General features: G+C 50.1%; 2 protein-coding genes across 2 annotated transcripts; both read left to right on the forward strand.

Annotated features, from left to right (window-relative positions):
* Window positions 1–7,679: 7,679 nt before the first annotated feature.
* On the forward strand, window positions 7,680–8,764 carry HRCT1 (histidine rich carboxyl terminus 1). The gene has a single exon (XM_011224554.3). It carries the CDS (start codon window positions 7,985–7,987, stop codon window positions 8,303–8,305), a length of 321 nt encoding a protein of 106 aa, XP_011222856.1. The 5' UTR covers window positions 7,680–7,984; the 3' UTR covers window positions 8,306–8,764.
* Window positions 8,765–8,836: 72 nt separating this feature from the next.
* On the forward strand, window positions 8,837–14,602 carry SPAAR (small regulatory polypeptide of amino acid response). Its single transcript, XM_034664106.1, has one exon. The coding sequence runs from the start codon at window positions 13,428–13,430 to the stop codon at window positions 13,662–13,664; it is 237 nt and encodes a 78-aa protein (XP_034519997.1). The 5' UTR covers window positions 8,837–13,427; the 3' UTR covers window positions 13,665–14,602.
* Window positions 14,603–16,710: the final 2,108 nt, after the last annotated feature.

Consider the following 16,710-nt stretch of genomic DNA (forward strand, 5'->3'; position numbering starts at 1 on the left):
TTCAAATTTTCAGGGCAGAAGTCTTGAAAGACTCTTCCCTTTTACTCTCCATTATCCTCCCATAGTTTCTTTTTCCTCTCTGGTGGATTCTCAGAGACATGGCTTCTCTTTCCAAGGGGGGCGTCATGCCTCATTCAGTTCCCTCTCTCTGTCTAGCACTGGGTTAGCGGTGGGCTTAGGGGCCAGGCCAGCCTGGGCTGCATGCTGGCCCTGCCACTTCCTAGCTATGTGCCTCATATGTAACATGAGGATAATTGAATTGTGGGAGGTTTAAGTGAGATCAATTTGTAAAGTGTAATTATTCTAGCAATTATTAAAATAGTAGGTTGAGGAGAAAAGGGAGAGAAGTTTATTGCTTATGAATGACTGTCTCTTTTGCGCTTTGCTGGGGCCTTGTGAACACTTAGGTCCCAGAATTTACCTGGTACATTGTAATCATTTCTGTTTCTTTCGCCTATCCAAGGTAAAAAGCTCCCAGAGGGGGCGCCTGGGTGGCACAGAGGTTAAGCGTCTGCCTTCGGCTCAGGGCGTGATCCCGGCATTATGGGATCAATCCCCACGTCAGGCTCCTCCGCTATGAGCCTGCTTCTTCCTCTCCCACTCCCCCTGCTTGTGTTCCCTCTCTCACTGGCTGTCTCTATCTCTGTCAAATAAATAAATAAAATCTTAAAAAAAAAAAAAAAAAAGCTCCTGGAGAGCAAAGACTGTGTTTTTCTTCTCCCTAGCCTTAGCACCAAATGCAGGGCCTGGTTAAATAGATATTAATTAAATAAATGAATAGAGTTCTAAGTGTCACAGTTATCTTTTAATGGTGGTTTCAGAAAATTATAGAAACTTGAAAAGTCAGAAAGGAAGGCAACTTAGACTGTACAGATTCAAGCTGTCACCAGTCTTTCCCTCATTGTGCATAAGGGGAAAGTGAGACTCAAGAAAATTTACTATGTTTACCTGCATATGTATGTCTAAATGCCCATGGGCACACCATCCAGGAGGGTTGGGGAAGAGCAGTCCCCTTGGATTAATCAGCTCCCTCACATTCCACATACACCAGCCAATCTGGTATATTTTTTTGCATCTTTAAGCTGACACCGATTGAGTTTATGATTCTGGAGTCTGGGTGCTCTTATCTTTGGTGAATGAGGTGGATGGCTTGGCTGGGATTCAGAGCTATTCTATTTGGGTGGGCGTGGTTTCTGAATATTTGTTTATTTGAGAGAGAGCAAATGAGAGAGCACATGAGAGAGAACATGGCAGGAGGGGCAAAGGGAGAGGGAGAGAGAAACTCAAGCAGGATCCATGCTGAACACAGAACCCAACGAGGGTCAAGACTCTGAGATTACGACTTGAGCAGAAACCAAAAGTTGGTCGCTTAACTGACTGTACCACACCGGCGCCCCCTGAATATCTTTTCTAAAGCTGCTATAACTTTTGTTGCTTTCATTAATATACAAATAAGGTTTTTATTATAGAAATGTTAAAAATATAGATTGCTGGGGCACCTGGGTGGCTCAGACGTTAAGCGTCTGCCTTCGGGTCAGGGCATGATCCCAGCGTTCTGGGATCGAGCCCCGCGTCAGGCTCCTTGCTCGGTGGGAAGCCTGCTTCTCCCTCTCCCATTCTCTCTGCTTGTGTTCCCTCTCTTGCTGCCTCTCTGTCAAATAAATAAATAAAATCTTAAAAAATGTCGGGGCGCCTGGGTGGCACAGCGGTTAAGCGTCTGCTTTCGGCTCAGGGCGTGATCCTGGCGTTATGGGATTGAGCCCCACATCAGGCTCCTCTGCTGTGAGCCTGCTTCTTCCTCTCCCACTCCCCCTGCTTGTGTTCCCTCTCTCGCTGGCTGTCTATATCTCTGTCAAATAAATAAATAAAATCTTAAAAAAATGTATATGTATTTATGTTGCCAAAATAAAAAGTCAATCACTGGTAACCCCACCACTCAGTGAGAAGCACTGTTAATATCACGTTGTATTGCTCTCCAGCTCCCATCTGTGCATATGTCTAAGGTTGAAACTTGAACATTCCCAGCTGCCCTGTATGCACAAATGAGTTCACATTTTTATGAATTCCCAGATTTTGTAGACTGCATTTTTTATCTACATCACGTCGGTGTCTACTTGCCACTTATTTTTGGAATTCCAGGGGCTGCCTCACAGATTTTATACTTCACTCCTCTTTCTTCTGTCTCTTTTCTCTTTTCCGTCATCACTTGGGCCAGAAGGGACCAGGCTTCCCCTGGCCCTGGCTGTCATGGCCCCCTCTGGCTTACAGGTTCAAACCTCTACTACTCTACTACTGTCTCAAGTGCAAGTGGGGAGATTTCTGCACTATGGGCGTTATGGGGGAGCTCTGGGGGCTGGGTCCTCAGCTTGGTTCTTGATTCAGTGTGTCGGAAGTGGGAGAAAAAGGAGCTCTCAGAATAATGGCTTGACTTAAAAGGAAGAGACCTGCTCTGAATGTCAAAGATTGCATATTCATTCCTTCTCTTTGTATTTTTATGTAATAATTCAAATCTTTCCCCAGACAGATGCTCTGGGCCCCCAAGGAAGAAGCTCACATATTTCCTTCCAGAGCAAAATGTTTTTTCTCCCCACCCCTCCCCCCACCATTAGTGTTCTTGGTTAATTTATTCCCAGAGATTTTATATTTCTTGTTGCCATTTTCAATGATGTTTTCGCTCTGTTGTGTTTTTAAATTAATTATTACCATTATGTAGGAAAGTCACTGCTTTTTGTGTTTTTATTTTTAAATAATCTTCTTTATTAAACTCTTATTAGTGTGTATAGTTTTTAGCATAATCTCTCAAATTTTCTAGATATGTAATTATATAATACATTATTTCTACCTTTTATTTTATGTTCTTTTAAAACTGTGCTAAGTGAAAGTGGTTAAGAGTGAGCATTCTTGCTTGTCCCTGGTTTTCATGGGAACATCTCTGTTTTCTTACCATTAGTCATGATGTTGGCTGCTGGTTTGGAAATATTTTCCTTTTTAATCACGTGAAGAGAGTACCCTTCTAACACTGGACTTCTATTTTTTTTTTGTTCATTTGTATATTTATCAGGAATGAATAATGAGTTTTATCAAATGTCTTTCTGCCCCCATGGAGGTTTTATTCTTTTTACCTATTTATTTAACTAATTACATCAATAGATTTCTAAAAATATCAAACCACCCTCACATTCCTAGAATAAACTCTATTTGTTTATGGAGTATTAGTCTTTCAATATTCTGCTAGGGATATAAATATGTTACTTATTTTTTAGCATTTTGATATTTGTGGTGTTTTTATGCCATAGTTGTCAGGGTTGGTATCAGGGTTATGCTAGTTTTAGAAGGTAAATTTTATAAATTAAAAAATAAAGAAAAATTCCTATTTTCTCTATTCTTTGAGATAGTTTGAACAGCTCCAGTTGTTTGTAGGATCATTTCTTAATCCTTTTACCTTTTTAGAATAGACTATTTTTTTAGAGCAGTTTTAGTTTCACAGAAAAATTGAGTGGAATGTACACGAATTTCCCATATGCATCCTGTCCCCACATATGCACACCTTCCCCACTATCATGTGGTACCAAGGTGGTACATTTGTTATAATCCGTGAACCTCCATCGATACATCGTCAACCTAAGTACGTAATTTACATTAGGGTTAACTCGTGTGTTGTACATGATAGGGGCTTTGACAAATGTATCCAACATGACAGTGTCCTGGGGAATAGTTTCACTGCCCTAAAAATCCTCTGTGCCCCACCTATTCATGCTTCTCTTGTCTCTGGCCCCTGGCCACCACGGATCGTTTTGTCTCCACAGTTATGCCTTTTCCAGAATGTCACATGGCTGGAATCATACAGTATATAGCTTTTTCAGATTGTATTCTTTCTCTTACTAAAATGTATTTAAGTTTCCTCCATGCCTTTTAATGGCTTGATAGCTCAATTCTTCTTAGTGCTGAATAATATTCCATTGTCTTAATGTACTTGGTTTATTTATTCTTTCACCTATGGAATGGCATCTTGGTTGCTGCTGTAAACATCTATGGCAGGTTTTGTGTGAACGTAAGTTTTAAACTACTTTGTGTTAATACCAAGCTGTGTGATTGCTGCCAATATAGTAGAATGTATTTAGTTTTGTAAGAAACTGCCAGACTGTTTCTATATAGCTGTACCATTTGAGTTCCTTTCTATGTTTTTTTACATAACATTTTTTCATGTCAAAATTTCACCTGGGTGTACCTAGACGGTCTACCCTGGCCTCTCCAAATAGTTTGCCTAGTACTCAGTGAGACTTTTCATCTAAACACTCAATTCTTCAGCTCAGGAAATTTTCTTTATTTCTTTAACGATTATTTCTCCATGGGCTCTGCTCTCTACTTCTAGAATGTCTATCATATAAGCATATTTGAGTTCCTGGGCACTTCCTCTCTCTCTCTCTCTTTATTCTTTTTTTCTCCAAACTTACGAGATAGGTTCTCAGAGTGGTCTTTCCTGATTTGATTTTTAATCTGAAAGTAAATTTCCTGCTTTGTATAATTTCCCCAAATTCATGTATTGATTGACTTTTGAATATTATTTAAATAGAATATCAATTTTGGAATTTTACTATTTCTCCATTTTTTAGATTCTAATAACCCTGGTAATAAGGTATAATACTTGATATCCTTTTTTCATATGTCTAGCGATTTTTCTCTATTTGTTCACTTTAAAGAGGGACCTAGATCTTTGTTTGTTTGGTACTGTAATTGAAATCATTCTATAAAAATTATGTAGCTTAGTTTCAAGCATGTTATCTTCAGACGGCGGGGAAAGAAGAAGAAGAAAACCTGGTTGTTTTTGGCTTAGTGGGTGGGGGTGGGTGGTGGTCTACCTGGCCATGATAAGAGCAGGAAGAGCTCCTGAGAAGAAGAGAAAAGTTTGCTGCTGTTCTGGGCAACTTCTTTTCAATATTTACTGAGGCAGCCCAAGGTTAGGCGGAGGACTATCTCCCTTCTCTAACTGGCATGAGCACCGGGTTAGGAAACTTTTATCCCTACTTTTCTGTGCAAAACAAAAGATGGGCTGAGTCTTGGCCTTTCCTCTGAGAGCAGACACTTGTGCAGTTCCTAAAGTCACTCATCTTGTTTCCTGCCGGTGCCCACCTCACCCTTATTCCTAGTCCTGGCTATTTATCATAGGGCTTAGGGAGGCTCTGCTGGGACATACCCTCCACTACCTCCCAGAGACACCCTTCCTTAGTCAATGCATCCAACAATATGGTTTCATTTGCACTATATCTTGTAGATATTCCTTAAATTTTCTGGACCAGACTTTGTAACAAAGAAGTTAAGTGCATGGGTTCAAATTATGATCGATAAACAAAGATCAGGAGACTGTAACTTTTGGCGGGTCGGAATATGAAACTGATTTTTATAGTTTCGCCACTAGGTGGTGCCACCAATTACTGAAAACAAGGGTTGGATCGCGGGACAGCCAAGCACCACTTGTATCTAGTATAAGCACGTTTGTCAGCTTGTATGGAGCTTGAATGCACTCGTGCGTGTGTGCATGAGTATGTGCGCACACAATTTTTGGTGCATGCGTTTACCCACAGAGCAGTTTACAAGGGCACACAGTCATATAAGTGCATGCATAAGTCTGTGCGCCTTGGAAAGTGTGGGCATGAAGCCAATGACAGGAACTCCAAAAGGCTGACCTATCAGGGGCATGATATGAAACTCCAGTCCCTCAGCTAGGGAGGCAGCCTGTAGAGTGTGCAGAAGACCAAACCCTATGGGAGAAACACCATCACAATGCTATAGAACAGCTTTTCTGACGCAACCACACATTCCTCTAAAGTCATCAGTCCTGCAAACTCTTGTGTCCAGTCAGGCCTCCAAGAAGGTCTCAATTGCTTCTGCAGTCCCAGAAGTCTCTATACCTTCCCCCAAGAGCTCAAAGCGTCTCATCAAATACCCACTCTGGGGTCCTATCTTCTGTCCGATGGGAAGTGACTCTGCACTTAAGAAAACAAATGTCACGTCTTCTGTGTGTGAGAGGGTGGGGCATTCAGCGTCATCCACACCTGCCCATCCCTGTCCCTGTTATCTCTGTAGAAGGTCCCCAGCAGATTTCAGACTCTCACTCTGGATGCCCCCCTCACTCCAGGAATAGTGCTGTCTTTGTTACCTGCTGTACAGAATAGCCCACAAACCTGGCAAACCTTAAGCAAGTTGCTTCCCTTCTCTGGCCTCAGTTTCTCTAACTCTCAGTGAAGGCTGGGTCTGGATGATTCCAAGAGGCCCTTTGTGCTGAATGAAGCCCTGCATGTCTGCAGTTTGCAGGGCCCTGCTCCCATCCCGTGGCTGGTGTGGAGTGAGTCTCCTTAGAGAAGAAGGAGAAAGTTCTGTTTGCCTTCCTCCTCTTCTTTCCAGCAGACTTCCCTCCTTAACAAGCCCTGAGAGAAGACAGCTGGGCTCCCAGGGCCCCAGAAGCCACAGGAGGGAGTTCTTACTCTGGCATCATTAAAAGTTTAAGTGGCTTTCCCCCTGAGGGCAAAGGCCCCTGGATTCATTAGAGCTGCTTCCCCCTGGGTCCAATTTGGTTGAAGGGAATGTTTGGCGTTTTCATCCAGAGAAGGTTTTCACTAAGGGTTTGGGGCCTCCCTGAGAGAGCTCATCTCATTGAGGTCTGAGAGGGAAAGTCCCTGGAGGTCACTGCTTGCCCTGGCACTTTTCCAGAGGAGGAACTGGGCTGGGTCAGGGTCAGGGGAGGGGCTGGCCTAAGGACACAGGGGCACCAGGGAAGGATAGGAAGGGCGGGGGCCTCGCTGTGGATGGTCCCTGGGCATCTCCCGCAGGTGCAGAGGGGCTCTGAGGATGGCTTGACAAGCGCACAGCAGAAAGGGCTCCCCAGGGAGAGAGTGGGTGCCTGGCCCCGAGGCATGCGAGCCGATGGACAGTGCTTGTTTTGGACGAACAGAGGAGATTCGGACTAGGAGGGGCAGGGGAGTCTGAGTGCTCAGGTCCTGACTGCTCTGTAAATTCTTCACCAGGAAGGAATGGCATGTCACTCCTGCTGTGAGGAAGGTATGGGATGGAGCCAGAAGTCTGCCATTTATGGCCAGTCAAGACTGTTGAACGGGGAACCGGGAGGCGGTGACAGGGTCTGGCCTCTCTGAGCTCAGCAGCCTCCTTCCTGCCTCCTGAGAGTGGGCTAACACCCAGACAGGGTGGGACCAGGACCTAGAGACAGGGTTCAGCTTCCCTAATGATGGAAATCTGCCCGCGGAACCTCACTGAGCTCCTGAAATACAGGACAATTCATTCCACAGAGCCTGTCCCTGTCCTGGAGGACTCGGGTGGAAGGACAGGGAGCCAGAGATTCTCAAATGCTGAGATCTCCCCCGTCCACACTCCACTACAATAATATTGATGGCAAATGTGTGTCAGGGACTGGTTTAAGTGCATTATAAATCTTAACTCCTTGAATCCTTAGAAAACCCTATGTATGCGGGAAAGTACTCTTATTGGCCATTTTGCAGATGAGGAAATCGAGGCACAGAGAAGTTAAGTAACTTGTGCACAGTCACAGAGCTAGTGAGTTGTATTGTTCCAGAACCCACATTCTTACTCGCTATGTTGTACTGTCTAAGAGTGGAGGGAGCTGAGTCCAGGGAGGGGAAGGGGCCGGCCTGGTCACTTGGCCAGGTGGCGGAGATGGAGGGGCCTGGACCTCTTGTCCCCAGCCTCAGGGCTCTTCCTTCCACAGCCCTGCCTGACAGCAACTCTGTCCACACCCAGTCTCCCCACGGACTTCCCCAGAGTTAACAGTCTCCTGGCCTCACGCTTGGCAGGCAGCTCCAGCCCAAAGAGGCTGCGCCCACATTCCCTGGCTGCTCTCCAGCCCGCAGAAGCGGAGACAACAAGGTCCAGCAACTGTGAGGGCTGAGCAGAGGCTGCTGAAGGGGAGGAAGCAGCAAGGAGCTGCCGAGGGGAAGGACTGTCCAGCTCCCAGATGCTAGGCCTCGTGGGCTTGGTCATAGGCACTGCTGTGGCCGTTCTGCTGCTGCTGCTGGTGGCCGCCTGCCTGTGCCGGAGACGCCAGGACCACGATGTGGAGACGAACAGGCCTGCAGTGAGGAGAAACCGAGTCCGGTGGGCCCAGCCTTGGTTCTTCCCGCGCCGGGGCCACCTGGGACACCTTCACTATTTCCGTCATCCTGGCCACATGTCTCACACGCACCATGTGGGCCACCAGCACCACCTCCACCATCACCAAGCCCACCAGCAAGCCCACCGCCACGCCCACCACCACGCCCACCGTGGCCGCCGCTAACACCCGTGAAGGGCGGCGACTGCCTGCCCTGCAGTCACCAGGACTCGTGGACCCCCCGTGCTCCCGTGCAGAGGGGCGTCCCTGTGGTAAAAGCCGGGTACTGTGCCTGGGTCCTGCTGGACTTCTGCAAACGACGCCCCAGGCTACGATGAGGAGAGAACCGAGGGCCACTGGGGGTGGCCCTGCACTCACTGGAGGGTGACGGGGTGAGAGCAGGGGGTCCTTTGGGGATGGACACCGCCTCGTGACTGTAACTCCCAGGGGACACCGGTGCAGGTGGACACACCGAAGACGTGCCGCGATCTCTGAAGTGCTGTCTTCCGACTACTGTGCGCAGGCCGCTGGCCTGGGGCTAGCTGGGAGGGGCTGGCACCGCCCTTGTATTTGGAGAAGGCAGTATGAGGCCGCAAGGGCAATTCGCTTGTGCTTGATGCAAGAAAATAATAACCACCGAGAAGCTTTTGTGAAGAGGCTCTTGATTGTAACTCAGGTGGGAGAGGGAGCAGCCAGGCATGTCTGCTGTGCCCTGGGACCTTCCTCTCCGCGGAGAAGTGAATGCCCGGCGCAGGCGCCTTCTGCCTGGTGCTGGAGGGCCGGCTGTGCGCGCGGGGTGGGGGTGGGGGGACCCGGACGGGCCCTGTGGTGCTCCAAGGGCAGTAGGGAAGGAAAGTTCGGGACCCAGGCTCTGAGGGAGGATTCAGGGTTTGCATGCAGCCCTGCCCAGAGAGGGCTCTCTGTGTACCAGGGGGGTTCTGGGCTTCTGTAGGACAGTCTAGGGGCTCAGGGAGAAGAGCGATGAGGCAACCCAGACTTGCCCCCAAGGGCTCTACCTCCAGTGCTCTTCCTAGCCCATCTCCAGAGCAGACTGAGCTCTGAGACCTGCAGAAGCCTCACTCTGCAAGCTGTGTTGAATTCACTCTTTCCTTGGTAACTGGGTCAGGGTTTCTTATCCAAGCCTTGAGTCTCCAGCTCCCCGTGCCCACGGGGGTCTCTGTATATCAGAGGGGTGGAGAGGTTCTTCAAACTAGAGGAGGTGGTGCTGGGTGGCCTTAGGAGAGTGCTTGCCTCCTGGGGATCTCAGTTTCCTCTTCCCTAAAATGGGATAGATAGCAGATTCTTTCTTGCCAAAGCCTGGAGGCATGTTCCAAATATCCCATGAATAGCTGGCAGAATTCCACAGGGAGGAAGGAAATTTTGTTCTGGGGCCTTCAGCCTGTGCTTGGGTGGAAAGTGGAGGGAGGAGAGCCTTGGGGGCCAGGAGAGGTGGTGGGGAGGGGCTCTAGAATAAGCCAGAAAGTCAGGGGCCTGGTGACTCTTGGAACAGAACACCCTGTTTCTTTTCTATTTCCCGGTGGATTCTCCATGAGGGCTGGGGTGTGTGAGGGGAGAGAGAGGCAAATTCACACTGACAACCGCACTAGATTTCTGGGCTGGGAAAGTGGGCGATAGGTCATCAGTATGTATTGCTGATTTTATCTCTGCTGTGTCCTTCAAATCCTCCTCCCCTTCCACCTTCCCATGTTTGCCCTAGCTTGTCTCCCCCCACCCCCCATGGATCCCTGCCTATCTCCAGCCCTTCCCTTTGTGAAGTGTCTCTGCACTGTGGCCTGAGGGGTCTGCCGAAACACCTCATCACCCTAGGGGGAAAGTCCCTTCTTTTCAGTTGGCTATTCAGGGCCCCCAGATCTGGTTCCTGCCCCTTGCTCCTTTTGTCCTGTCCACACTGCTCCATCATTGGCCCCAGGAAACACTTTGCACCTTCCCCTCTCTGGGTCTTTGCTCGAGAAGAATTTGTTGCTCCCTCCTATAGGTTTCCAATCTGTTATTAGTATTTTTGTATTCTGTTGGAACATGATTACATTGTCTCCTTCCCCTGAGATTTATGGCAGGATTCAGGGGCCCCTGCCCTCCTAGATCTGAGAAGCTTTGAGGGCTCCCTGCTCCCAGCACAGAACCAGCCAACACAACAGATGCTCAGGAAAAATTCTCAGAACCTCATGCTCTCTGGAAAAGTAAATACGATTGGAATAACCACTGCCAGAAATTTGGGGCTTGTGGGACACCAAGTATAGCAGTAGGGCCCCGAGAGGATTAGGCCTCTGAGCTCCTGGGGCCTTGCTGAGGGGGCTTGGGTTCCCACTCCATACCTGGTGTTGGGGGTCTGAGAAGTGGGAAACATTTAACAGATGGACGTGTGTGGCCTGTTGGCTTGGACATCCGCTCTCCCTCATCTCTCTGCAGAACCCCATGTCAGACTCGGCTGGCCTGCCTTTCCTCAGTGTGGCCTGGAGTCTCTGGGAGAACTCTACCCTCTCTGTTCTAGGATGTCTGCCACCGTCTTTGCCCTTGCTAATGTAAGGGAAAGCATGGGATGTGGTCTTTTTCTGATCAGTTGACGATGGTGGCTAGGGGAAGACACATACGTACCTAAGTAATAGTTCCCTTGGGGAGTCCCATGGGGTCTGGGGTCCATGGGCAGTGGGTGCATATCCTGAGAAGAAGAGAAGATACCCAGGAAAAACCCTTAGTACAAACATCTCTGAGCTGTGGGCAAGCAGGTATGGGTGTCTTGATCTTTTCAACTTGCCTGATAATGCTGCTGCCACTTGTCACAGGACAGGGCTGTGGGGGGATGGGTGGGGGCGAGGATCCTGGACTGAATGGGCACTGTGGTCAAGGCATTTGCACTTCGTCCGTCTTTATCAGAGGTTGCTCCTTTTGCCCTGGGCTCGAGATGCCGTGTTGGTCATCCCACATGGCAGACTGCCTGTGCAACGTGAAACCCTGAGGGGCCTTCAGAGCAGGCTGCCCCTGTCCTCACAACACAACCCAGGTCCTTCTCATTGTGCCCCACACCGTCCATTCAAATACTGAATGCCTGCTGTGAGAACGGACCAGAAGGCCTATTTTTCTGATGAATCAAGGAAGGGCCCCCAAATCTCAGGATCAGATAAGGAAACCGATACAAAGCAGAAGATACGAGGGCTGAGCAATCGCCCCTTATTCCAGTTTAAAACTGCTGAAAAGTGTGCACCTACCATAAGTGGCCTCCGACTCTCTGCATCCACAAAGAACGAGCAACCAGAAGTCAGAGAACAAATAATTCAGTTGAAACCCGATTTCTCTGGTGCCTCTCACCTCCTGAATCCCGAGTTGATCTTGTTAATTCAACCTGAAACCACACAGAGCAGATTGGCTCATCATGTTTCCTTCTCTCTGCTCTGGTTGCCCCAGTTAATACCAGTAATTCGAGGTGTCCAGCTTCCTGCCATGGGCCCAGCTTGCCCAGTGCTGCTCATGCAGAGGAAGAGCCCTGAGCTCATGGAAAAGGGAAGAGTGAGAGTTTGACAGGCTTCATGTAACCCACATAGTCACTGTCTCATTCTGCCCTTAAGCAGCTTCCTAAAACTGGTACTAAAAATTCCCTGGGGCCTTGGAGAACTTGCAAAGCACCCAGGCTGTGTGACCTCTGGCTGGCCCTTTGCCCTCTCTGGGCCTTTGCACTCCGATCAGTAAAACTGCAGAAGAGGTGAATGCTCCATGGCCCTGTGGTACCTGGGAAGAGCACTGAGCTAGGATGGAAAGGAGGGAAGGCCCCCCTTCAGCCATTTGGTGCTCTTGTTGTCACAATGACTAATTAGCTGTAGGCTATGGGCAGGTCATTTAACTTCTGACTATATGCGTTTTGTCTGTAAAATGGAGACAAGATCACTTCCCAGGGTTGCTGGAGCCATTCTACTAGATAATACCTGGCTGTGTCTGGTACCTGGAAGCATTGTTTCTCTCCACTCCATTCCTCATACTTTGGGTAAAGCCTCCTTTCTGGAAGTGGGATAGTCTCAGGGGGTTAGCTGTGGAAGAGCTGTGACTGAGGGAGAGGGTACAGCCCTTCTGGTGGACTTACTCAGCAGCCTGGCCGGCTCACCCCTCACCCGGAGTGGCTAAGTGGAGAACCCGACTGCGCAGGGCTGGAATGGCGTGGGTGTGCATGGGGGTGGGGTAAGGGCAGTCACCAAGGGGGCAGGCAGCTGTGCAGGTCCTGGGCCCAACTCACAATTGGAGGAAGGAATTCAGGAAGTGCTCACAGCTACTCAGACATCTCGGAGCCTTGTCCGAAGCAGGACAAAGGCTGAGGCTGAAGCACCCAGGGATGAGTGCGCCATGCCCTGGCCCGTGGGGTGGCTCCCAGGTCAGGAGGCCATGGCGCCACGTACAGCCCGCCCGATCGCTTGGGGAAGCCTGGGGTAAGTGGTCATAGCACGTGAGTGTGGGCAGCAGGTGTGAGTGAGCGGGCGGCACGGAGGGCTGGGGGAGGCCACGCAGAAGAGGAACACGACCCGCCTGCCAAAGGAGCCCCGTCATAAGTCGTTGAAGGGGTTCAGGCCCTGGCAGGAGCATACCCTGCCCTCTCTAAACAGCACTGTCCCAGGCCCATGCAGAAAAAAGGAGGTGGAGTGAAAGGGACCACAGCCCCTGCCGAAGGCCCCATGGCCCTTGTGGTGACCCTGCATTGCCCCCACCTGACCTTGCCCAGGGCTGGCATTGCCTTCCTCCGCACCTGCGTTCCCGCCCCCTGCCCGCGGCCGGTTGCTCAGGAGGCAGCAGAGAGTCCAACTCATGGTTCTTCCAGGGGAGGAGCCCAGGCTCATCCTGAATCCCCAGGAGGGGGAGTATTTTGTCTTTTGTCTGAGCAGACAAGCTCTCTTGAGATGGGTAGGCGTCACCGGAGGGCCGGGTTGGCAAGATTCCCTCTGAGCAAAGTCTTCTGCTCCCTCTTTCTCAGCCCCTCCGAGTCGAGGGAGTCTTGAGCTCACATCTTTCAGGACAGCTCTTCTTCCAGAAGCTGCCAGTGGAGTTGACCACGGCTCTTGGGATCCTGGCCAGAGGCTTAGAAAACAGTAACAGAGCCCAACTGAGGTCTGACTGGCGCAATGAGGAGTGCCCGACGGCCTAGTGGGGCCGTGACCCAGGGCCTCAGACCAGCATCTGCCTAGGAGCCCACAAGGAGCGCGGCTGGAAGAGCAGGGTGCCTGCTACCACCCAGAGCCCCCTGTTTCGGATGGGGAGCTAAGGCTCTAAGACACACCCCCGGCGCTCAGCAGGTCGGCTGCCAGGCAGAGCCATGGAAACAGCAGTGATTGGAGTGGTGGCGGTGCTGTTTGTGGCCACCGTAGCCATCACCTGCCTCCTCTGCTGCTTCAGCTGTGACTCGAGGGCCCAAGATCCTCAGGGGGGCCCTGGCCACGGCTTCACCGTGGCCACATTTCACCAGGAGGCTTCTCTCTTCACGGGGCCGGGTCGCCATGCCCAGCCGGCGGTGGCGACAGCGGGTGCCCGGGACTTCTGGACCTTCATGTGAGGCCTCACAGCCCCCAGGATTTGTTCTGCTGGTGGGTCAGACCCACTCACCCCCCACAAGCCTTCCCTGGTATCCCACTCCTCCAAGTCCGGCCTTCCTGGCCTTGCCGTCTGTTGTATTCGGCAAACTCCCCATCCCATCCCATCCCAGTTTGCTGTGCCCTCCATCCTGGGAGATCTGCGGGTTGGGACCAGGTGGAATTCAGCTCTGACCCCCTGAGCGTTCAGCTGGACCCTGCCCACAGGATGGGGCCTGGGAGAGGCCTGAAGAGTGAGTGACTGGGCAGCGTCGGATTGCACGGGGCCAGCTCTTCTGAGTTACTCAGGGGACAGCAACATAACTGGAGTTTATTGTGAACAGAGAGCTAGTTCACTCAGGTTATCCCAGCATGCCCGTGAAACTGGTTCTATTGCCACCAGAAGAAACAGCGCCCTTGAGTGGACATTTTTACATTTTTATCTGCCTGCCCCTCTGATCAAGGCGTTTGGTTCCTTGCAAGGGCACATTGCATGGAACGCAACCCTGAGACCTGTCGGTTGCCTGAAATCAGCCCTGAAATTCTGCAAACAAGGGGCTGCTTCCTTGGAAAGCAGCGATTTACTTTATAATTGAAAATGTATATCCTCATATAGGTCTCTCAAGAACCAGGGTTGAAAACTACAAAAGGAAACAGAAGAGGAAAAAAGAACAGTCACAGAAAAGTACAAGCTGTTTGATTAACAGGAAAGCCAGAAAGAAGACTTGGAAACATATTTTGGATGAAACTTTATTAATATATTCTTATAGGTCACTTCTGTTCTTAGACAATGTGAGTGACTTGCGTCACTTAGGAATGATAGAAAAATAGTGAACTGAAAGATAATTCCAAATAAGTTAAAATGTTATGTTACATCGAAAGCATGTAACAAAGCTCTTGTTTTCATTACAAATAAAGAGATGCTCAGTTTTTATTAATAGAAAATCTGGGTTTTTTTTTTCTGTACCAGGAAATAAATGCTGTGCCGTATTTAGAATATAGTTTGAAAGGTACAAACTTCTGGGTCTCCCGGCTCATATGTCTCCATTCAGCCCTGAATGGATAGCTCTCCTAAGACCTGCCTATTGAGGGGGGCAAAACTGACCTTGACAGGGGTCTGGCCTCTATGGGTACCTAGACAGGCCATCTTGGCCACAGGAAGGACTCTCAGAGAGAGGCTAGGGGCCACAGAGGTGCAGAGGGAGGAAGGGACCAGGGAGAATGTCAGGCTGGCAGAGAGGGATGGAGTAGGGGAGCATGGGGAAGGGAGAGGCACAGCCCATGAACAGGAGTTCCTGGGAGCTTGTCTTGGTCACTCTGGACCCGAAAGTCCCCAAACAGGGCCTTCATAGATACACGCGGAAGGGAACTGTGGCAGGTTGCGTTCTCCACAAATGAACACTGAGGCAAAGCTCGGGGTACAAGATGTTTATAGGGGTCAACGTCTGTGAGGGGAAGGAGGAGAAAGCAGGACTAGATAGAGGAAAAAGTCAAATTATAATGCAGGCCCTTAATACCTGCCTTCTACCTTTGCTCAGTCTCTGGGTGCTGCCCACCCCCATTCCTTCCCCCAAGGTTTGACCTCCAGCAAAGCAGCTCTGTGGCTGAGGCTGCCCCTTGAAGGGGTCCTGGGTGGTGCCTTTCTCACAACTCAGCAGGGGCCTGTTCTCAGAGGTGCCCGGACATCAGAGGTAGGCGAGCATGTCTAGACACAAAGAAATACCTGGGCATGGAAGCCCCAGATAGGCAGAGACAGCAGTGCAAGGTCTGGGAGGGGAGCACACAGTCAGCCCTCGTCCAGGTCAGGTGCCTTTCAGCTGCACCCAAGTATCAGGACCCCAGGCCTAGATCTTGTTCCTGTGCTGCATGGGCACAGCCTTCCCGGGTCAGTGGAAGGAGGGTCTGCAGGCTGAAATCACATGACTATGAAAACAAAGTGATGATGGGGAGCCTGACCTCACTCTTCAGGCAACGGGCAGTCTGTCAATCCCTGAGGTTTCCTCATTTGTTCGCTTGCTAATCCACCCATTTATCTACCCATCCATCCACTCACCCACTCATCTAGCTAGCCATTCATCCATCTCCATCCATCCATCCATCCATCCATCAACTCACTGAGCCTTCCTTCCTTCCTCATGCATTTGTTCATTCATTCTGTCACTTGTTCTCTTAGTCATTCACTCCTCTATTCAATACACACTGGCTGAGCACTGACTGTGTACTGGGCTCTGCCCGGGGAACGTGGGAGTCAACCAGACATGGTCCCAGCACTTGGTGAACTCCCAATTTAGTGACCTGGACAAGGCTGAAGCTAACACACTCAGGTGCTCAGGGGAGGGAGAGCTGGGAGACCCAGGGAAACCTGGGAGGAGGTGGCCCTCAAGCTAGACCTGAAGCAAAGAGGGCACTTCAACAGGGAGAGTTTGGGAGAGAGTGTTCCAGAGGGAGCAGCACGAGCAGTGATTCAGAGAACATGCGGGGGCAGGGAGTAGGCAGTTCAGTGGGAGGAAATGAGGCTGGACAACAGCCAGCTCCCGAGGGAAGGACTTCTTGCCACACCGGGCCAGGGTGTTTCTGGGCAATAGACGATGAGGACAACGAAGAGGCAGCCTCGCTTGTTGGGCTGGACAGATAGTCTTTCAAAACACGCGCGCGCACACACACACACACAACACGCCAGCATTGCAATCTGCTATTGCTACAAAGGACCTAGAGAGACTCTGGGCAAGGCCAGCCTCGAGTGGAGCAGGGCTTGAGGGTGTGGGAGAAGCTGTCCCAGAGATCAGGGAGTTTGAGGAGGGAAGGTAGGCACGGCCAGGATCCTGGAGCAGGCTGGTAGAAGGAGGGGGCTGAGGAGGAGAAGCTGAATAAGGGACAGGAGGGTGGGGAGCACGTGGGACAGAGAAGCAGGGAGTAGGGTTGCCAGATTTAGCAAGTAAAAATGAAGGACATCTAGTTATTTTAATTTCATATAGACAAAAAAAATAGTATTTAGCATAAGTATGTCCCATGCAATATTTGGGATTTACT

Source organism: Ailuropoda melanoleuca, chromosome 7 (genome assembly GCF_002007445.2).
Source record: "Ailuropoda melanoleuca isolate Jingjing chromosome 7, ASM200744v2, whole genome shotgun sequence".
In the NCBI taxonomy this organism is placed as follows: domain Eukaryota; kingdom Metazoa; phylum Chordata; class Mammalia; order Carnivora; family Ursidae; genus Ailuropoda; species Ailuropoda melanoleuca.

What these genes read in the sequence shown, in the direction of transcription:
- HRCT1 (XM_011224554.3), top strand. Translation starts at nt 7,985, where the DNA reads ATGCTAGGCCTCGTGGGCTTGGTCATAGGCACTGCTGTGGCCGTTCTG.
- SPAAR (XM_034664106.1), top strand. Translation starts at nt 13,428, where the DNA reads ATGGAAACAGCAGTGATTGGAGTGGTGGCGGTGCTGTTTGTGGCCACC.